The sequence below is a fragment of the Amblyomma mixtum genome, chromosome 1 (assembly GCF_055824585.1).
Source record: "Amblyomma mixtum isolate Tamu chromosome 1, ASM5582458v1, whole genome shotgun sequence".
In the NCBI taxonomy this organism is placed as follows: Eukaryota; Metazoa; Arthropoda; class Arachnida; order Ixodida; family Ixodidae; genus Amblyomma; species Amblyomma mixtum.
Genome location: NC_143012.1, coordinates 287,154,007 through 287,172,422, shown reverse-complemented (window position 1 = coordinate 287,172,422; position 18,416 = coordinate 287,154,007). Strand labels below are relative to the sequence as shown.

The 18,416-nt window shown below is 45.2% G+C and overlaps 2 protein-coding genes across 4 annotated transcripts in view; one reads left to right on the top strand and one right to left on the bottom strand.

Moving 5' to 3' along the window:
* The window catches only part of swm (Zinc finger protein swm), a 68,819-nt gene extending 57,011 nt beyond the window's left edge, over nucleotides 1–11,808 (bottom strand). For all 3 annotated transcript variants that reach the window (XM_089566272.1, XM_089566274.1, XM_089566275.1), the window contains exons 1-6: nucleotides 11,477–11,808; nucleotides 10,428–10,546; nucleotides 7,078–7,469; nucleotides 4,622–4,725; nucleotides 2,465–2,703; nucleotides 793–1,011 (exon numbers count right to left, since the gene is read on the bottom strand). In XM_089566272.1, coding sequence (XP_089422398.1) covers nucleotides 793–1,011; nucleotides 2,465–2,703; nucleotides 4,622–4,725; nucleotides 7,078–7,469; nucleotides 10,428–10,546; nucleotides 11,477–11,535 — 1,132 coding nt within the window. In that variant the 5' untranslated portion in view covers nucleotides 11,536–11,808. The remainder of the gene's footprint in view (nucleotides 1–792; nucleotides 1,012–2,464; nucleotides 2,704–4,621; nucleotides 4,726–7,077; nucleotides 7,470–10,427; nucleotides 10,547–11,476) is intronic.
* Nucleotides 11,809–11,957: 149 nt separating this feature from the next.
* On the top strand, nucleotides 11,958–18,255 carry RpL9 (ribosomal protein L9). The gene is made up of 5 exons (XM_089566269.1): nucleotides 11,958–12,020; nucleotides 12,322–12,372; nucleotides 12,788–12,993; nucleotides 13,811–14,024; nucleotides 18,113–18,255. The coding sequence occupies exons 2-5, from the start codon at nucleotides 12,327–12,329 to the stop codon at nucleotides 18,214–18,216; spliced, it is 570 nt and encodes a 189-aa protein (XP_089422395.1). The 5' UTR covers nucleotides 11,958–12,020; nucleotides 12,322–12,326; the 3' UTR covers nucleotides 18,217–18,255.
* Nucleotides 18,256–18,416: the final 161 nt, after the last annotated feature.

Here is an 18,416-nt window from a genome sequence, read left to right as displayed (position 1 = left end):
TGTCAAGCGAAATGACAAAGTAAAGCAGACCACCTGTGCTGAAAGAGTACTGCTACCTCTGATAGTCAAAGCCACCCTAGAAGCTTAGAGCAAATCCTCAAAAAACTCGAACATGCACACCTCAAAATACTGGTCAAAGGGGTCATTTTCCATGTTGCACAATATACTCCATCAAGCCCCTTGCCTTTGTCACCACTTATCCCAAGAAGCTTTCTTGATGAAATGCAGATATCTCAAAATCCAAGCAGCGCAAATTAAGAAAAACTGACCCACAAGCCTTGCTGCGAATCATGTCAGGAACGAATGAGCAAGTCTGTGCTAGCCAGCCACAATGCGTGACCCATGCGGCCACTCAGTACCACTAAGTACATTGCGCAATTCTGCCACTGACAATTGATATGCACTGCATCCACTCCTGGCCTTGAGGCTTAGAGAATGCATGAAAGAGACATGAAGCAGCTATAGGTTAGAAGACCAAGAGAAGAAACACATGAAAAGGGGCAGACATTTCCCTTCACTACGGCGTCCCTCATAGCCCGAGTCGCTTTGGGATGATAGACTCTATAAGACAAACCTAACCTTAACCCGAGTCTAATATCATCGCCAGAAGTGCCAACACCCCAGCAAAGCAAAACCATGAGCCAATCCAGTTAAACACGTGCTTTCACGCATCTACTCGGTTTTACTGAGTTAAAACCCTACCACTTTTTTGTGAGATGACCAGCATTGAACAATGTTTTGATTTTAAAAAAATTCTGACAATTACAGCACCCTGCCTGGGTGCTTACCAACCATCGTAATCTCGACATCGCTTGGACGCCTTGTTATGGAAGGCGGCTGAACCCTGCCCAGCGTCAGAGCTGACCCCTGTCGACGCAGCTGGCGGTGGTTGGCCGGGCCGGTAGTCGGTGTCGCCGTGCGATGCATCAGGAGCACGAGTCTCTGACGTGGAGGAGCCGGTCGCCGATCCATGCGTGCCTGAAGCCCGTCCCTCAGAGCGCTGGCCTCCATCTGGGCAGGCAAACACAGCCAATGTGGAGTGTGCACTCGCACCACGTGCCGCAATCAGGAAGAAAGGATCAGCGGAGTTCGAAAGTGTCAGATTTACAACGCGGAAGCAGCATTTAAACGACCATAAACGCCTCATTTTAGCTACACGTTTTCTTCTTTCAAATGATGCCTCAGACATAGTTTACCACATTGTATTCACCTAATACCACTAATTTACAACTGAATTTCCCCTTTATACTGTTTCAGTTTCAGCTTTGTGAACTGAAAGGTGGCTGTGACGTGTTTGGAGTGTTTAGGCCAAGTCACGCACGCAAGAACTGCAATAAAAACAGAAACTAAGGAAGCGTGAAAAAAGTATCCATTAATATTTCAAGTGTGCTGCATCAGTGGGGATTTAAGCGAAATCTTCTATAGAAAAACAACATAAAAACCCATTTTTTCAAAGCAAGAAATCCCAGAAACACATGGCGCAAATACAGCAATGACCAAAAATTAAGGAACATGAACATACCGTATTTACTCGCAAAATTTGCACACTTTTTTTCCCCCTAAAAATAAGGCTTTAAAAAGGAGGTGCACAAATTACGTGGAAATATAGAAAATGCATCCTAGAAAACTCTACAAAAGTTATAATGCACGATGTATGTGGTATGTTGCTGCGTATCAGTTGACCCCGTAACTGGCGCCCCTCACTGGCCGGAAAAAAAGTTGACTCCAAATAAGAGTTGAAGCAGGCAGGTCAATGCAATAAACGCGAAACAGTACCACTGCAAAGCCAACAAATGAAGATACAAGGCGATAAAACAACACCCTCGCACATGGCCCAGCTGAGCAGGGGCAAACAGAAGAGCCAACGGTTCGAATTCTGGTGCCACGCATGCTCCGGAGGTTGCTGGAAGTTTACTCTCGCAGCTGCGTTTGTAGGGGAAAGCGACCGCTGGTGTGCAATTGACTTTTCTTTACCGGAGCCAATTTATAAACGAATTACTGGCTTTTTCCCACATCACTCACCTTTTGCAACCACACCGTTCTTCACAAACCTGCCCTGCGTGCACCCATGTGCATGCCGGTGTGCTTGCATAGCAGGAAGCACAAATTATGATAGCAAATTTTTTTAAAATATAAATCCAGGTAATAAACTAAGGGTGTACAAATTGGGCGAGTAAATACGGCATCACTGGACTCTGCAGCAATGAGAGAAACTATGACAGCATTCACAGGCATGATATTGTCAATGAGAGACTGCTACAAAAAAATTAAAACTGCCTTCACAAATGCAATGAATACCTGTTTGCTATATGCTAGCCATTTCCTCTGCTTGCTTAAACTGCTTATTCTTGACTCATTAAGGAAGTGTAATGAATGGTGCATGAATGAGTTCCATATTTGTGCAAAAAAAAAAAGAAAATGGCGTAACAGCTAAGAAAAGAGACAAGACCAAAGCAACCCCTACCTCTGGATCGATTTCGCGATCGCGGAGACCGCGAACGGGACCGCGATGGTGAGCGAGATCGACGGCCACTGTGGGATCGGTCCCGTGTGCCTGCGGAACGGGTTGCTCTGTCGTCACCCGCCCAGCGGTTGCGAGTCGTCTCTCCCCGATGCCGGCTTCCAGGTTCGTGCCGCCTCCTTTCTGTGGTGCGCCGTCGTCTCTCATCCGAGAAGCGCCTTCCGGACCGGCGTTCGTCCTCTCTGCAAACGGCCATTTGTGAATTGCCACAAAATTAAGCCCTACTTGCGGACGGCCCCCTAGCTACAGTAAATGCTCATCAAGGGGACAACTAAGGACAGCCCCATTCAATTACTGTTCTCACTAGAAATCTATTCTCTGGCCCTTTCTGGCTATAATGACTTTTGTCCAGTAGCAAAAAACGCATTTATTGGCAAGAAATTTGCATTTGAAATTCCTCCCACCCGTCGCTTCTAACTCATGCCATTCATACTAAAAAAAAGCACAGGTTGCAGCCCACCACAGGATGCAATAGCATAGAATGCATGGCAACGAAAAATTAATTTGTTAGTTCATATCTCCCGCCGTTTCCTGCCTTTTCTGTTGCCAGTACAGCAGCCACACATTAAAAGTTTGGCGTTTGGATTTTTCGGCTAGCTCTTTTGGACTGAACTGCGCACAGATGGAAGATTATGAAGACTACAGCATCCAAAGCACAGCGTGAGAGACTGGCAGTTTAAACATGTGGGGTGGTAAACTGTGGTGATGGTGTAGTGGTGTAATGCAACGGCCAGCGAGACTGATCAGTTCGTGCCATCACAGACTCCTATTGCACGCATGACCAATTCTTTTATTTCACACTTTGTTTGCGTGTGACACCAGACGCCACCAAACTAGCTGACGGGCCACGAGCTCCTTATGCTATCTCAAAAAGAAAGAAAGAAAAAAAGAAAGAGAGAATAGTCCTCTCGCGTCGGGTCTCCGTGAAGTCCAGACAATCATGCAGCTGTCCATGTGTAGCATCACCACAACATGCAGCTATGGTGGTTAGGAGCCACAGCAGTGCACTTACTGCCTGCAACTGTGCTACAGTGGTACTCAGAGAAGTTGCAAGTACAAGGGTGTCCGCTTCTGCTTTCATATTCCATCTCTCAGTCCTGCTCCGCTGTTCTTGTTCTAGGAAATCGATTTGCATGAAGTCTCTACCATAAGTTATCCAAGCTTTGAACCCAGGAGTCAAGGCAGCGTGTGTCAGCTGTCAGCACAAGAATTGCACGGTGGTGAGGGGCGTCCATTGCAGTGCGCTAGTGCAAACTTGCTGATTTGTAGCATGGTCCGTCGTACTTGCAACTTGCACTGTAGCCCAACTGCAGGCAGTAACTACACTGCTGTAGCTCTTGACCCCGATAGCTACAGCAGATTTCAACTCAAAAGCATCAAAGAATTCAACCTAAAGGTAACAAGTGCACAGGCAAAATGGTAAATAATTTGCGTGCTGTTAACCTGCACAGACACACATTTTTTCGAAAATGGTACCAAAATGGTCATTTGGTACCTGCAGTGCCATCCATTGGCAAAAAAAAAAAAAAAAATTACTGGACAAGCCCTATTCGCCACATGTGAGAAGCTGGACTCGTCATGAGCCAGAAATGACAGTAGAGGGGTTAATTCAAAAAGGCAAGAAAACATTTTTACGAACAAGGGGATTTGAACTGCTATCTTTCAAGTTCAAAAGGACAGCAATAATCCACTGTGCCACAGAACCGATGAAACAAGTGGTTTTTCTTCGTTCTCCTATTTGCCAATACGTGGCACTACTCAACCATCACCTGGTTGGCCTTGGTGCGTGGTACTAATGGGCACCGAGATATGTGAGACAGATACTGCGCCATTTCACTAATGGGACGCCGAAGTACCAACATGCAGCTGCTTGCAGCAAAGACCCTTTTTCCTTCTTCCTGTTTTTTCTGTTTCCTTGTTCACGCTATAGAAAGACACGGTCCTCTCGGGTGCCTATTACTGCAAAGGGTATGGCCCCAACGACATCATCATCAGGACTGTACCACTGTGAGAACAGAATCTGGAATCGTGCCCCAATCGCTCCCACAGTTTGCTCCTGTTTTGCAGCCACAGAAATGCTGCACTACTATGTGTACTGACCGACTCCGGTTCCGGCTCCTGCCACTGACGGGGCTGCGTGACCTGCTCTTTGACTTCCGGTGGCTGCTCCTTGCCTGCTCCTTGTCCTCTTCCAGGGGAAACGCCTGCAAAACAGAATGTGTTGGTAAGACTGGGCTAACCTGGCTGCGAAGCCCTACGAATGCACCTCGCACTATGCCGGGACCATAAAAGCAGCACTCGGCTGCTTTTCAAAGGAAAGTAATCGTAGCTGCTGAAACCACTGACAGTGCACCAAGCACTGCTACATGAAATGGATGAGGCAGGGAGAATCTGTAGTTACTGTCGCAGGATTCCCGGACTTGCGAGAACCACCCTCCTAAACTGAAGAGATCAATAAAATGTTTTCTCTCTCTCTCTCTCGCTGGACAGCTGAAATGGGCCTTTCCAGCCTCACTTTGCAATTGGATCACAGACACTTGGGTCAGCATTCCCAAGGAGCTAGTCAGCCACACTTTCAACTGATGCGCAACATCGAAAACGCCCTGAACGGTATTAATTGGTTTGGCTTAGTTTTATGGAGTTTAATGTCCCAAAGCAACTTGAGCTATGAGGGATGCTGTAGTGGAGGTCTCCAAATAATTTATACCACCTGAGGTTCTTTAAGGTGCACTGACATTGCATAGTACATGGCCCCCTAGCATTTCGCCTCCATTGAAATGTGACCACTGTGGCTGGGATTGTACCAGCGTATTCCAGGTCAGCAGCTGAGCCATAAAACCACAGATCCACCACGGCGGCTAGGTACCAAACAAGAGCTCCCACGGCAAGCTATCTCTGACAGGGGATTCTCGGAAGACTGCACACTTGACGACAACGAGCACTGAAGCCCTTGCTCTGAAGGGCACTTGCTGGCAGCACATGCCAGAGATGGTGTGCGCATGCGTGCGGTACCTACAGCCTAGAGGCCCAGATCTGCACATGCCAGGTATGAGCACCCGCACTCCGTCCCGCATACGCACCGGAAGCAGCACACCAGTCGGAGGAGAACCGCGTTGCTCTCGCGAGTGCTGGGACAGGTGTGAGCTGCCCCTTTCTTCACGGCGTGAAATTCAAGTCTATTCAGTCATCAAGTCAAGCACAAAATGCAGTGCAAATAAATGCTTTCGGTGAGCTTTCCTCACTTGCATTACATGGGGATGAAATTTTTTTTTTCCTTTTTTTGCTGTCCCCAAATTTACACCTTGCATTATATGCGAGTCCATAATCATGCAGGCTTTTAAGGTGATTTTCAAAACTTCTAAGAACGACATGGTCACACATACTGTATTTACTAAAGGAATAAACACACTCGCATACTAATTTTCTTTCTTTCTTTCTTTTTTATTTGAGACAATTTGGTACAAATTGGCTTAGAAGGCAATAGCAAAAGGCCCTGATGGGGCCTGACTAGGCTATGCCCCCCTGACAGCACAAGCAGCACAAGTACGTATGTGTGCCATGGTCACACATACTGTATTTACTCAAGAAATAAACGCACTCGCATACTGAACGTACACAATCTTTTGGTGTGCAGTCTGATGCTAATGTTACTAAATGCTAGCAGGTGCCCTTTTAAGAATGCCGAAACAACTACGAAATAATATAAGTGCCATATATCGGATGTCGACTTCCTTAGCATAAAAAAAAAAAACATGTCTGCTTTTAAAAGGCTTCTTGACTCGATGTGCCATACTAAGGACCATAGGAATTGTTGCGGCTGGGTTTTGCGCTGAATTAATCGTCCTAGAGTGAACTATAGTTTTTCTCTTTTTAGACAGAATTATGCGCAATTATATGAGTTACGGTTGCGGGTTTAAGGTAGAAGTTGTTGACTGAACTCTCTAGCGCGAAAGAGTGCGTTTTGCTTTATATTGAAGGCGAGTCATGCTGAATTAAGTATTTATTCCACTAGCCTACATTTAGTCTAGTTTTTACTGTTTCCAAGTTTTTTCTGCATATTTTACCCCATGTAATGAGCAGGCCCCCAAAAGGCACGTTCGCTATGCAAGTAAATATGGTTTAATAAGAGCAACAGTTCAATACATTCACATGCATTTATGTCTAAAACAGTAAATTCCCAATAGCGTTGCTGCCCAGTCTCCGATTCGTGTCTGGTGTGCTGAAGATTCTGAAAGGCATCCCCTGTGTGATGAAGCCTTCGTGGCCCACTGTGTCCTAGGGATGGCAGTTACAGCCAGGTCAGAGAACATTCGGGAATTGCCTGCTCCTTCTGAGGGAAGGCGGTGTGCTTGTGGCATAGAGTTACGTGTTGGGGCCGAAGCACCCAAGGGACAACCGCTTTCCCAAGGTCAACGGCAGATACGCAGTGCACCCCTTATTTAAATGCACTGCGAATGCCCTCCTACTTTTTTTTTTCTTCTCAATTGCAAGTAAACCTCCTTAGTTGTTCTAAATGTTTCCCATGTGCCACCGAGAAGTGAACACGCTGAGCTCACCTCGTCCTTGCGGACGGGCACGACAGCCGCTGCTGCCACGGGTATTGCGGCTGCGGTGGCACCGGTGGCTGGGGGCTTGCTGCCCCCCAGGATGACCGTGGCGGAGGTGGGCAGGGAGGAGGCCTCAGCAGCGACCCGGGGTGCGGCAGGGGCCAGCCCCGCAGCCCCAAGGCCCCCCGCACCCTCCTTGTGCGCTGGCACAGCCAGCAGCACAGGGGTGGACGAGGCCACACTGGACTGAGCCAGTGCAGTCGAGGCCTGGGCTGGGACGGGGCTGGCCAGTGTGGGGGGCAGAGGTGGCGGAACGCTGCCGCCTGGCACGTAGGGCTTCCCGTGCAGGTACGACTTGTTCGCCAGCGTCTCAAACAGCATGTCCACAAAGGGCTTTGTTTCTGCGCAGATAGTGTCACAAAGTTGCACAGGCACACTCACAGCAACCAAGCATTCACACTGCTTACAGTAAACTTTGCTGCCTTGCCACAATTTGACAACGAAGGAAATCCACACAGCCGTCTTGCCTAGACCTGACGAAAGCCATTTACATCACAAAGCAGATCACAAGTACACTAAGCTCAAATGCATACATGTTCTTATCCCTATTTCTGCATTTTTATTTCCGCAGCTAAGTGAGCACCAGTGTTAAGCACTGAGTAACCAAATGTAACCTCGGGCAAAAGACCACAGCTTAAAAGTAGGCAGTCCTTGAAGAGTATGGTTGCATTCTGATATTTTTCTATAAACAAAAACTTATAGACACTGGAAACAACTGTATCAAAGCAAAGACTCGCTAATAGCTTGTTGCCTTGTCTAATGCAAGCTTTCTGATAATAAATAACCAGTACTTTTCTGAAACTGACATGATCACAAATTTTTCTTTTTTTTTTACCAGTGTAAAAAACATGGGAAATTAAATACCAGTTTCATCAAATGACACTAGTTCAATCTTAATACCATTTTTTTTCACACACTGGTACTAAGCCAAAACTAATGACATTTGCATGGACAAGAAGTGGCGCAGAAAAAATATTTTAGTATGCACTTCAATATTTGAGAAAACTGAGCAAAAGCAACTTAAAAACCTTTACTGCACTTTTGAATGCCTTGTAAGCATTTGTAAGTGCAATTTATTGAACACAACTAGCCATCACGAGCTAAGCTAAAGTCAAGCCAGCAAGCGAGCGGCAGGGATATAAAAGACCATGCGATGGACGGCACATTACATGATGTTGATTTCCAATGAGCGTAAAGTTACTGCTGCCGTTCTGTTTACGAACAGCTGCTGCGACAAATGAGACGGGCGCACTTCAACGTCACAATCGAAACTGCCATTGCACAAGCACGCACATGGAGCAGCATGCGATATATAAACAAATATACGGCTGACCGACCACTTGGTTGGTTGGTAGCAAGAACGGCAGTAGTCTTTTTATTACACTGCTATTTGGCATGCTTCATACGAATAAATGAATGACTACAAAATTACATAGGCAAAATAATGTTGCAATGCTTCTGACACTCTAATCATTTATTTCAGATGAATATTTTCACCAAGTCTCTAATGTCAGATAATACATTTCCATAGAGAGCTCAGGCGAATGGGTCCCACAAGCTCATTCAATCCCTAATGTCTTTTTCATCAAATGCCATTGTATTTTCTCATGTGGCAGCAAAGAAATGTGATCTTGATTGAATGCCATGTGATGTGATGACATTAAATTTGCTGCATGACATGGGTATTAACTGACATTTGCATGCTATCTCTGCTTGAGCCTATGCCGGGGCAAAGAGTATTTTTAAACAAATAAATAATAAAAATTGGAGAGGAAACTCCACCTTAAGGGAATAAAGCAATAGCATAATGGGTGAACTCCCATGTACGCAGAATTGGACTTTCTCTACTTTACGTTCATAGTTCCTGGGGGTCCTCATACCCCTCTTGGTGCAGTGGTGCAGCGGTTAAGTGATGCGCCACTGCTCTGTGATGGCAGGTGCTGCCATCGGTGGGGCTTTGTGCGACCCAGACGACCAATCATTAATTTAACTTCCACCTGCCAAGGTGGACAGTTCGCTCACTATCCGGCGGGGCAGGTTGTGACAACACCGCAAGGTCACTTGACCTGGGTGGCCCACCTGCATCCTAGGTTGCTTCTCTGCGGATTTTTCGTGGATTTTTTGTCAACGATGCCAACGATGTCAGATTTTCTGCGACACAAGCTCCTAAACACTTTCACGTTAAAATTATACCTCATCCTCATATACACATTTTATTTAACATTTCAAGCACACACACGCACACAATGGACGATGCCATGACCACTTGGTAAAGTGCCAATGCTGTGTCCTCAGAAAAGAAGTTGCATACAGACATGAGAAACATGATTACAGTAACCATGAAAGCTTTTACAAAAAGTAAAATGCAAATAACGGGCACAGAACAGTTGGAAGGTGTATGTAGTAGGAAGGGCAACAAAAACCGCCACAACAATTCACTGCAGAACAAAAGGAAAAATGTATATATATGATGACGTTAATTCTCATTTCCATTTATTTTAGCCTGTTAACAATAAGTACAGAGGGCTGAGGCAGAAGCTGTATTGATGCAGCTTGCGAGATCCCTGGCACCCTCTACGTATAGATGGCTTGGTCTGGCAAATATCACCATTCTTAAAGTAGCATGCAAGACGGTACAAGAGAATGATGGACACCGCAAGCACCTGTGGCATCCCTTTTTCTCTTGTCCCATCCGTTACACTCTTTCAAGAATGAACATACGTGAACAAGCCAAACTTAATACACTGGTGCAAATATTTCTCAGGAATAAATGTAGGCATTAGCTAGTATTAAGACGAACAGAAGATTTTTCTCATCATCACAACAAAACAAATAAACGAGAATGTCACTTTGCTCCGAGTTTCAAGGTGGACCACACAAGAGAGGGCAGTGCTTACAGTTTTATTAAGGTGCTAAGAAGGTCAAAGAGAGCAAAAACTAGTCAAGAGGACGAGTGTTTCCTTCAAACCAACATAGGTACATGGTAGAACTGAAACCATACGTTTGTACAAAGGTGAGCATGCTTGTCTAGTCCGCTGAAGCAGTGTGCTGTGCAACAAATCATGTGAAAATCTATCGCAGCTCCTTAGTTGCTGGCACTGTATTTGTGCTTTAATCATTCATAGCTGGTGGCAGTGCTTCAGCACAAGGATTACCTGTGAAACCCGCTGCCGGCATTACAATTTTGCATCTTCTGCTCCACCTGCCACAAATCAAGTGCTATAGAAAAGCCTGCTCATGTCTGTACTTCGCATATAACATAGATAGAGTTGCTTGCTGTGATGGAAATACTATCTTGCCTTTTTGGAGAAAGACATCCAGTTGATCCAAACAGATGTCTTTGAGCTCCTTTTCACTTTTGTCCTTTTTCACCAGTGCCATGACATACTTCGCAAGTGCTGCAGGATCTGCATCACACCTGCAATTCAAAACTGGCTTGAGCATGGGAAAAAGCTGCAACTTCACACCACAACTGACGCCGCCAGTTGCACACTGTTCTTGAGTTACTGAGTTTGTATACATTTGCTGCAATGCTATTTATTTAGCCTCTTCGGAGAGCGCTTTTACTACGTTGATAGAAGCAACCCGGTGTCAAACCCGCTAAGTAACGAATGTTTATTCATAAAATGCTGCGCTGTGGATACGGAGAAAGAGAGACTTCACATGGTACATTAATTCGGTGCGTGTCCGCAGGGCAATCATTCTCTGGCCTCTACTGAACGCATACCTCTACTGTAAGCATGATAGCAACAACAGAAGCAAACGACCGAGGCCAAACTAAAGTGCGACTATTTTCAAAGTTTTGGTGCAAAAATACAACACAAAGCTCGCTGATTACAGCGTGAAATGTAGTGAAGTAAAGGTGATGATGCAAAAGGAATCTTTCCAACTGCAGCGCTTTTGCTAGAAAACTAAACACCAGGATCTCAGCTTGCGCGCATGCTGAATCGGGAGTGAGTTGAATACCTAGGAAAGCAACGCTACGTTAACCAGCAGTGTAAGCTGGCTGTTCACGCGTGAGTAGCCCATGTCGGTACACATCGTGAGTGACTTTTACTTCGAGTACGCTAACGAAATCAGAGCATGCAACAGAAGTGGGCAGCTGTGTTTACAAAGCGTCTGAACTCGGATCAAAGCGGAAAGGAACAACACAGTGAACAACCACAGTCTTCCTGGACCTACACGTGCAAGTGCTCGCTGTGAAATTTATTTATATGCAAACAGTGAACGCCTCTCTTATCCTCCAAGGGATTAATCGAGAGGGTAACCCGTTAACCCCCTAGTTACGTGGACAGACACCAACAGTAGGTCCGGCTCCACCAGGGACAGCAAAACTGCGATTACTTACATGTGTTCTAGGCAGCCTGTAAGCCAGTTTTTCAGCGCGTCTGCATTCTCGATTATCATCGTGGCTGGTGATCTGCTCTCGCCTCCTTTTAATGTTGATATGGAGCACAATATGAAGCAACTAAGCCTAACATACGAGTCGTGTCTATGATTTTTTTTTTCAAAGCTCGGTTGCCACAACTGCCTCTGAAAGCACCGGGCACGTTGGAACAGTTCCTTAGGCGTTTCATATATTTTTAGTGCCGTCCAAAATTCCCATTTTCGACATACGCGCGTGATCGTGTGGTAATTACGAATACCATAACACACACGAAGTCGCACACCGATACGAAGATGGCGGTGTGCGGTGTATCGAATACCTGATACACAAAAATAAAATATTTCTGCAGAAAAAAAATTAAGTAGTACTGTTTATAAAAATAGTATAAAAACTTATACACAGCAGCATATTTTGTTTTAATAATTTTTAAAAGTTAATAGTGCTTACTTCCATCATCAGGTTTTATGTGCTATCCTTTTCAACGGCGGCCATTCCTGGCGACCGGGTATGTTGGCGGTGTTGAGTGTTTGAAATCTAATTTCATCATGTTTATGTCACTGCACTAATTGAGACTATACGTTTTCAGAGAAATAGATGCTATCTGTTGTAACACTGTAGGCAGTATTTTTTATTTTAGTCCTCCAGTTTGTGAGTATGTTGACAGAATAGTGTGCCCATCTGATCGCCCGATCTGGGCTTCCTTTACTTTCGAATACCTTCAAAAATGTAGACGTAAATAAAAATCTCTCGTATTGTCTCTGAAGTTTTCAGGCTTTAAGTGACGTGGTTTTATTTCTGTTTTTCAGCCAAAATGAAGACTATAAAAGCAGAGCAAATCGTCAAAATCCCCGACGATGGTGAGTTGCAATCTAAACATTTTACGCGCAGCATGTGTGTGCGCTTTGGCGCTTATGTAAAAATTGCGGTGGATGCGGTAGAAGAAATAAGTAACTTACTGTCTTTTTGCATTGCGTTCTTGACAAATTTTAAGGCGAGTTCTCACTGGACATGAACATCGCGAAGGTGTAGAGTTGTTGCATGTCACCGAGTCGGTGTGCACGTTTCGATGGGCATTTGCCATGCGGTTTAAAGTAATATGTCGGGTTTCAAACGGGGCGTTTGGGGAAGCTGCATAAGTTGGTCTTCATGCTGTAGAGGCGCCTTGATTTTTGGGGGGAACGTCGGCATTGCCAGGTTTCCCTTGTGCACAGTAATCAGATGTTTTCAATGAGCACACGTTGAAGGCAGTGTCTGTTTCCTTTTTCTTTCTAGTCACCGTATCTGTCAACTCGCGGCGGGTACGTGTCAAGGGACCCCGCGGTGTGCTAACGCGGGACTTCAGGCACATCCAAGTGGAGGTCAGCATGATTGGCAAGAAGCGTCTCCAGGTGCGCAAATGGTTCGGCATTCGCAAGGAGCTGGCTACTGTGCGGACGGTCTGCTCGCACGTGGAGAACATGATCAAGGGCGTCACTAAGGTAGGAGTCCCCGAGGCTTGCATGTGGCTTCATCTTGTTGGGATGTCTGGAATGTGTGGCAATCACTGACACTGCATCACTAGGACTAGTTAGCTGTGCATTGTGCACAGACGTTCCTGTTAACCTGGAAGAAGCCAGGTTGCAAGTTTGTGTGCTGCTATAAGTTTGAGGTGGCAATCTTGGTTCTTTTTTTCTTGGTCATTATCATAGATTTGGAATTAGCTTGCACAAGTTTCCATGGGAAATGGCGATTGGCATGTGCATAGTTTGCTTTGCTGTACACACACCTGTAACCGTCGTTGGCCTGATGCCATGAAAAGAAAAATCGAGGAAGATGCCTGACAGCATAGCCAACATGATGTGTCCTGAACTGGTAGCGATCTGAAACGTTACTCTAGAGGCAATAGCTTGTTAGCAAAATGAATGAATTGGATCACCTTAAAAAATTATAGTTTTGATAATTTCGTAGCCCATCCGTGATCAGTCGAGGGTAGAAAGTCAGCAGCTGGTATGAGCTGTGTGCTCCTTTGTTTAATTCGTATGTTGCAGGCCTTAAAACAGCAGTCAATATTCAATTTGTTGTGTTTCTGGAACTCAAGTAGTACGGATGGTTGAGTGAACTGCTGAAAGGCAGTGAACTGTGAAAGAGGAGCTTATTATTGCATGTGTTCAGAGCATTTATACATGAAGAGCTCTTTGTAGTTGTCTTTGTAGTGTTCTCAGACCCATAGTGGTTGATCTGGCATGCACTGTTCACTTTTGTGCCAGTGGCGTTTCCAGCTTCAATGTTTGAAGCCAAGCCGTTGTGTTTGTGCAGGGCTTCCAGTACAAGATGCGCACAGTGTATGCCCATTTCCCCATCAACGTGACGACATCAGAGAACAACACCTTGGTGGAGATCCGGAACTTCCTGGGCGAGAAGTACATCCGCCGGGTCCGCATGCAGCCGGGAGTCACATGTGTCAACTCCACGGCTCAGAAGGATGAGCTCATCCTGGAGGGCAACGACATTGAGCTTGTTTCTCGCTCTGGTTGGTGTCTACTCCCTGCCTCATGTTTGGTGCACATACAGTAGAGTCCACTTTTAGACTTGACCCTCACGCAGTGTTCATTTGTTTTAGCCCTGTGTTCACAGCAAGTGGACTAGACATTCAAACTTCCATAAGGCAAAGTTCCATGCTGGGGTTTGTGTGCGATATGTTGAATCGCCATCAGCCCAGTGAAGTTTTGGCACTGCTTGGCCATTTTCGCATTGCTGTCTGTTTTGTTAGCTATAAACCAAAATGTGCATTGTGATGAATGTGCTGGTTGTCACCCTGAAGTTTGCATTTATGCCTAGTCTATATCAAAGGCCATTTTTAATTACAGCACATTTGTTGGTCGTGAAATTTGTTCCTTCAGATATGGAGTGATTGTGGTTGTCGGTGCTAGCCTTTGCATCTGGTAGTAATGATTTTGTAGCCTGCTAAGCTCGTCTAGAAAAGAAGCATGTACACAGTCATCGCTGCAAAACCCCCCACTAGAATTTGAGCTGGGTGTGTGTTGCAGACATGGTGTGGGCAGGGTACTTTTTGTGCCTGTCCTTCGGGGAGAATGTGGTGCCCTCTCTTGGTTGCTGGAGGGTTGAAATGCGGGCCAGTTGGTACATTGTAAACTGAAAAAAACTAGTCACACAAGACGACGGACAAGAAGAGTGTACACACCACGACGACAACAACTGAAGTAACAACTGAAGTTTATTAGAAAATACATAGTCCGAGCAACGCCAGCAGAGCATGCGCAACAGCATCATCACTAATCACTGAGCGTAAGAGACAAAGACAAGAAATCTCATCTATCGTGAACGACCTAAAAAGGCAAATTCTTTTTCGAGTAAGCGCACCGAGGTTGTGCAAATACAATCAGCGCCTGACAAACCGATATGATATGCTTCCAAGATTTCCCGCTCCTGTTTTCCCTTGCCTCTACCAAGAATCATGACATTGCTGAACAAAGGATAGCAGCCACATTCATTGCAATGGCGAGGCAAGTTTGCACCACCATCGGACCCCAGGGAGGAGTGGTGCTCACGCAGCCGGTCATTAATACACCGGCCAGTTTGGCCTGTATATACTCTCTCGCATGTGAGGGGGAACTTGTACACCACCTGTGCGACACACGCCGTGAACCGGTTCTCGTGCTGCGTTGTGCAAACGTGGTTCCTTTCCCTGCCTCGAGAAATGCACTAGCACAGTCCTGACAGCTTGCAAGGAGCAGAAAACGCCACTCACTCCCTGCTTGGCCGCAACTTTTTTGATGTTGTGGCTCACTTTATGCTCGTACAGCATGACCTCAAACTTCTTTCGTTCAGTTGCCCCAACGTCAGCCCGCTTCGTGCGTCCTTTCTTGAAGTTCTGAAGCAGCGATTCAGCCACTGCCTTCCAAAGGGGTTTAGGGAACCCCGCATCTTCCAAACCTTTGCACTGATTATCAAGGCTGGTTTTGATGGCGTGGTGACAGCTTTTTCCCAGTGCACTGCGGAAACAGTTCATCGCAATCACTCTCTTTACAATCTTAGAGTGTGCAGAACCGAAAGGTAACAAAGCTTTCTTGCTGGTACAGGTTTGCGCAGTGGAGCACTAAACGCTCAGCAGTTTGTTTCATCCTGCCTGCCCTGCAAAGCACTGCTGAATGTTAGGTATGGGGTCAAAGCGGTGTTGATAAGGTGGCAGTCATATGGTAGAGACAGAGTGGCCTTAAATGGTAGTTGTTGGTACCACGTACGGAGAAATCATGGGCGTGAGCGCTCACTCCCAACCCTAATGCTGCCCCACCAGTGCCCTGTGTATAAGTGCTTTTGCTTAGTGCCACTATTTCCACTCGCTTGTTGATTTAGTGTGCACATTATTAGCACAGTTCACTCCTCACCATATGTGTTTAATTTTGTTAATTTTAGCACAGTAAGACATGCAAAGTGTAGATGGTCAAAATTACATAATTTCGAAGCGCAAAAAAAAAGGAATTTGGACATTGGAAGCACATTTTTGAAATGCAGGTCTCACTTAAAAGTGCCATTGTCCATATTTTCTTAACATTAGTTTCTAAGCTGAACAGAAGGACTGTGTAAACTGAATTACTCGCATGACTATGATAAGAATGTGGTTTTTTTATTCTTTTTATGCATTGTATGGGACACTGCTATGCCTAAACACCCAAGGATGTCACCGATATTGCAATATGAATACTTTAATTGTCGCCAGAAAGTCTCTTATGGCTGATGGTGTCTACATGTGCTGTCGACATTCAGCGGCGGAAGAGAGGTGGCAGTCAGATTGCGCTGTCTTTTCAATCGTTTGGGTGTCCAGTTGGAAATTCTTTTATCCCCATGTGGCATGGTGTCCATATTTTGAAAAGTGTCCCACTTTTCAAATTTTTTCTTTGAGTGTCTAGCATTGTTTTCAGGAAGTCGGTGATGCCGGCTACATTTTAAATAGCCATTCCATGTCTAGAAATAAGAGTTGCTTTTCCAAACCGAGAAATGGAGATGGTCGTTGCTGATTGGCATGGCACAACTAGGAAGTGCTGCCATTACTTTCTTTTCTCATGCAGTGGAATGATTTACTAAAGGACACTGCGTCTTATTTTTCATTGTGTAAACAACTTCACATGATAAAGACAATGTGGCATAAATGTTTTCCTTTCTTTTTTTTAATAAGGCTGCAGTTTTGTGAGCGTGGAAATGTGTCGTATGAGTGAATTCCTAAAGTTTCTGAACTAGGGTGTCTTAAGTACACACAGGGATTTTTCTCAACAGTAGAACAATGCATGTCTTGAAGTGGTTATACCTTGGGAAATGGATAAAAACGACTGAAAAGTCGAAGCAAACGAGATCTAACCCTTTCCATTTTACTTCAAACTGCCAGTGCAGAGAAATCAGAAAAGGAAAAAAATGGGTCAACACACCATAGGCAAAAGTGTGAAGAGAAGTGCAGAACAAGTGATGGGGTGGGTGCTGTGGTCTTGGCGTTAGCTCTTCAACCCTGCCAAAGCTAAAAGGATTTCAAGGAAGCATCGGGAGCTCTCCTTGCTGTGCTAATCACCCTTGCACTGTCTGCGACATGTACACAGGGCAGCACCACCATCAGAATGTGCAGCTGGGGACTGTCCTGACAAGGCGACAGTTGTATGCAAAGTTCGGGGGCATGTGTGCAGGGTGTGGGTGCCAATTGGTGGTGCCCAGTCACAACTCTGGGCGAGTGAAATGCAATTTTTTTCTGGTCAGCTGTGAAAAAAAGTGATACAGTGCCCCTTTAGAGTTCATTTTGCAGCCTATATTGATGGAATTTCATATGTGCAACTTATGAACAACATAAATTGTGCTTGTGGCAACACTGAACCTAAGGAGGTGGGCCTTAATGCCAACACTGCTTTGGAATTTCACCTGCACTATGAATTGCATGTTTGAACATTGGTGAGCGTTTTGAAGGATGTAAATACATAGAGTTGTGCACCTTGGATATTAGCATGCTGCTTTTTCATGAAGAAGAAGAAGAAAGAAAGAATTTATTTAGCATAAAACATGAAATACAAACACACAACTTCAGGGACCCAACAAAATTTGTTTTAAGCATGCACTGTCTAATTTTTTACTCAACACCTTCTAGTGTACAGAAATTTGTCCTATTTTGAAAAGGAATGGGGCACCTTGATTTTGAGGAATCAGCGTTTCGAGCATTTATTTTGGTATTTTGTGACATAATTGCACGAGTCTCTGGATTGTGTGCATACCTTGGTAGGCACCTTTATTACCCTTTGCATCCTCCTGTTGGAGCAGAGGTCGCAAGGGTGCAAAAACATTGTTCTGGTTTTTTCCTTGACTGCTCTCTTTGGCATCAAGTATTTCTGCCAGACAACAAGCTGTGTTTTGGTGAAACTGGCAAGATGTATTGTTCAGCTAGTTCTGCATATGCTGTACACAGGAGCGTCAAAAATATGGTTGGATGAAATGAGGGTAGAGTTGTACACAACATAAGCACACTTTTATCTGGACCTTTCCTTTATCCCGCCTGATTCTTGGATCGCTTGTGTGAAAAGTTTGTTTGCAGAGTGAGTAACATATTGTTCACTGTTTCACTTTCAGCTGCACGGATCCAGCAGTCAACGCTGGTCAAAAACAAGGATATCCGAAAGTTTTTGGATGGCATCTATGTCTCCGAAAAGGGCTCAGTGGTGAAAGACGAATGAACCTTTGATCATCTGCGCCAATAAAGTGCTTAAAAAGAATGAACTGATTCCCTCCTCCTTGACAAAACACTGCAAGAATGTAACTGCAGTTTTTGCGTCCGCTGTAGCTCTTTGCGTCTGCGCTGAAGCAGCGCGCTTCAAATGAAATCGTAGTAAAAAGAAAAAAAAAAGTTGAAATCCTGTCTCCGAAACGCAGCCGT

What these genes read in the sequence shown, in the direction of transcription:
- RpL9 (XM_089566269.1), top strand. Translation starts at nt 12,327, where the DNA reads ATGAAGACTATAAAAGCAGAGCAAATCGTCAAAATCCCCGACGATG. An exon ending in TGATCAAGGGCGTCACTAAG is followed by an intron (nt 12,994 to 13,810) that starts GTAGGAGTCCCC and finishes GTGTTTGTGCAG; the next exon opens with GGCTTCCAGTACAAGATGCG. An exon ending in TGAGCTTGTTTCTCGCTCTG is followed by an intron (nt 14,025 to 18,112) that starts GTTGGTGTCTAC and finishes TTTCACTTTCAG; the next exon opens with CTGCACGGATCCAGCAGTCA.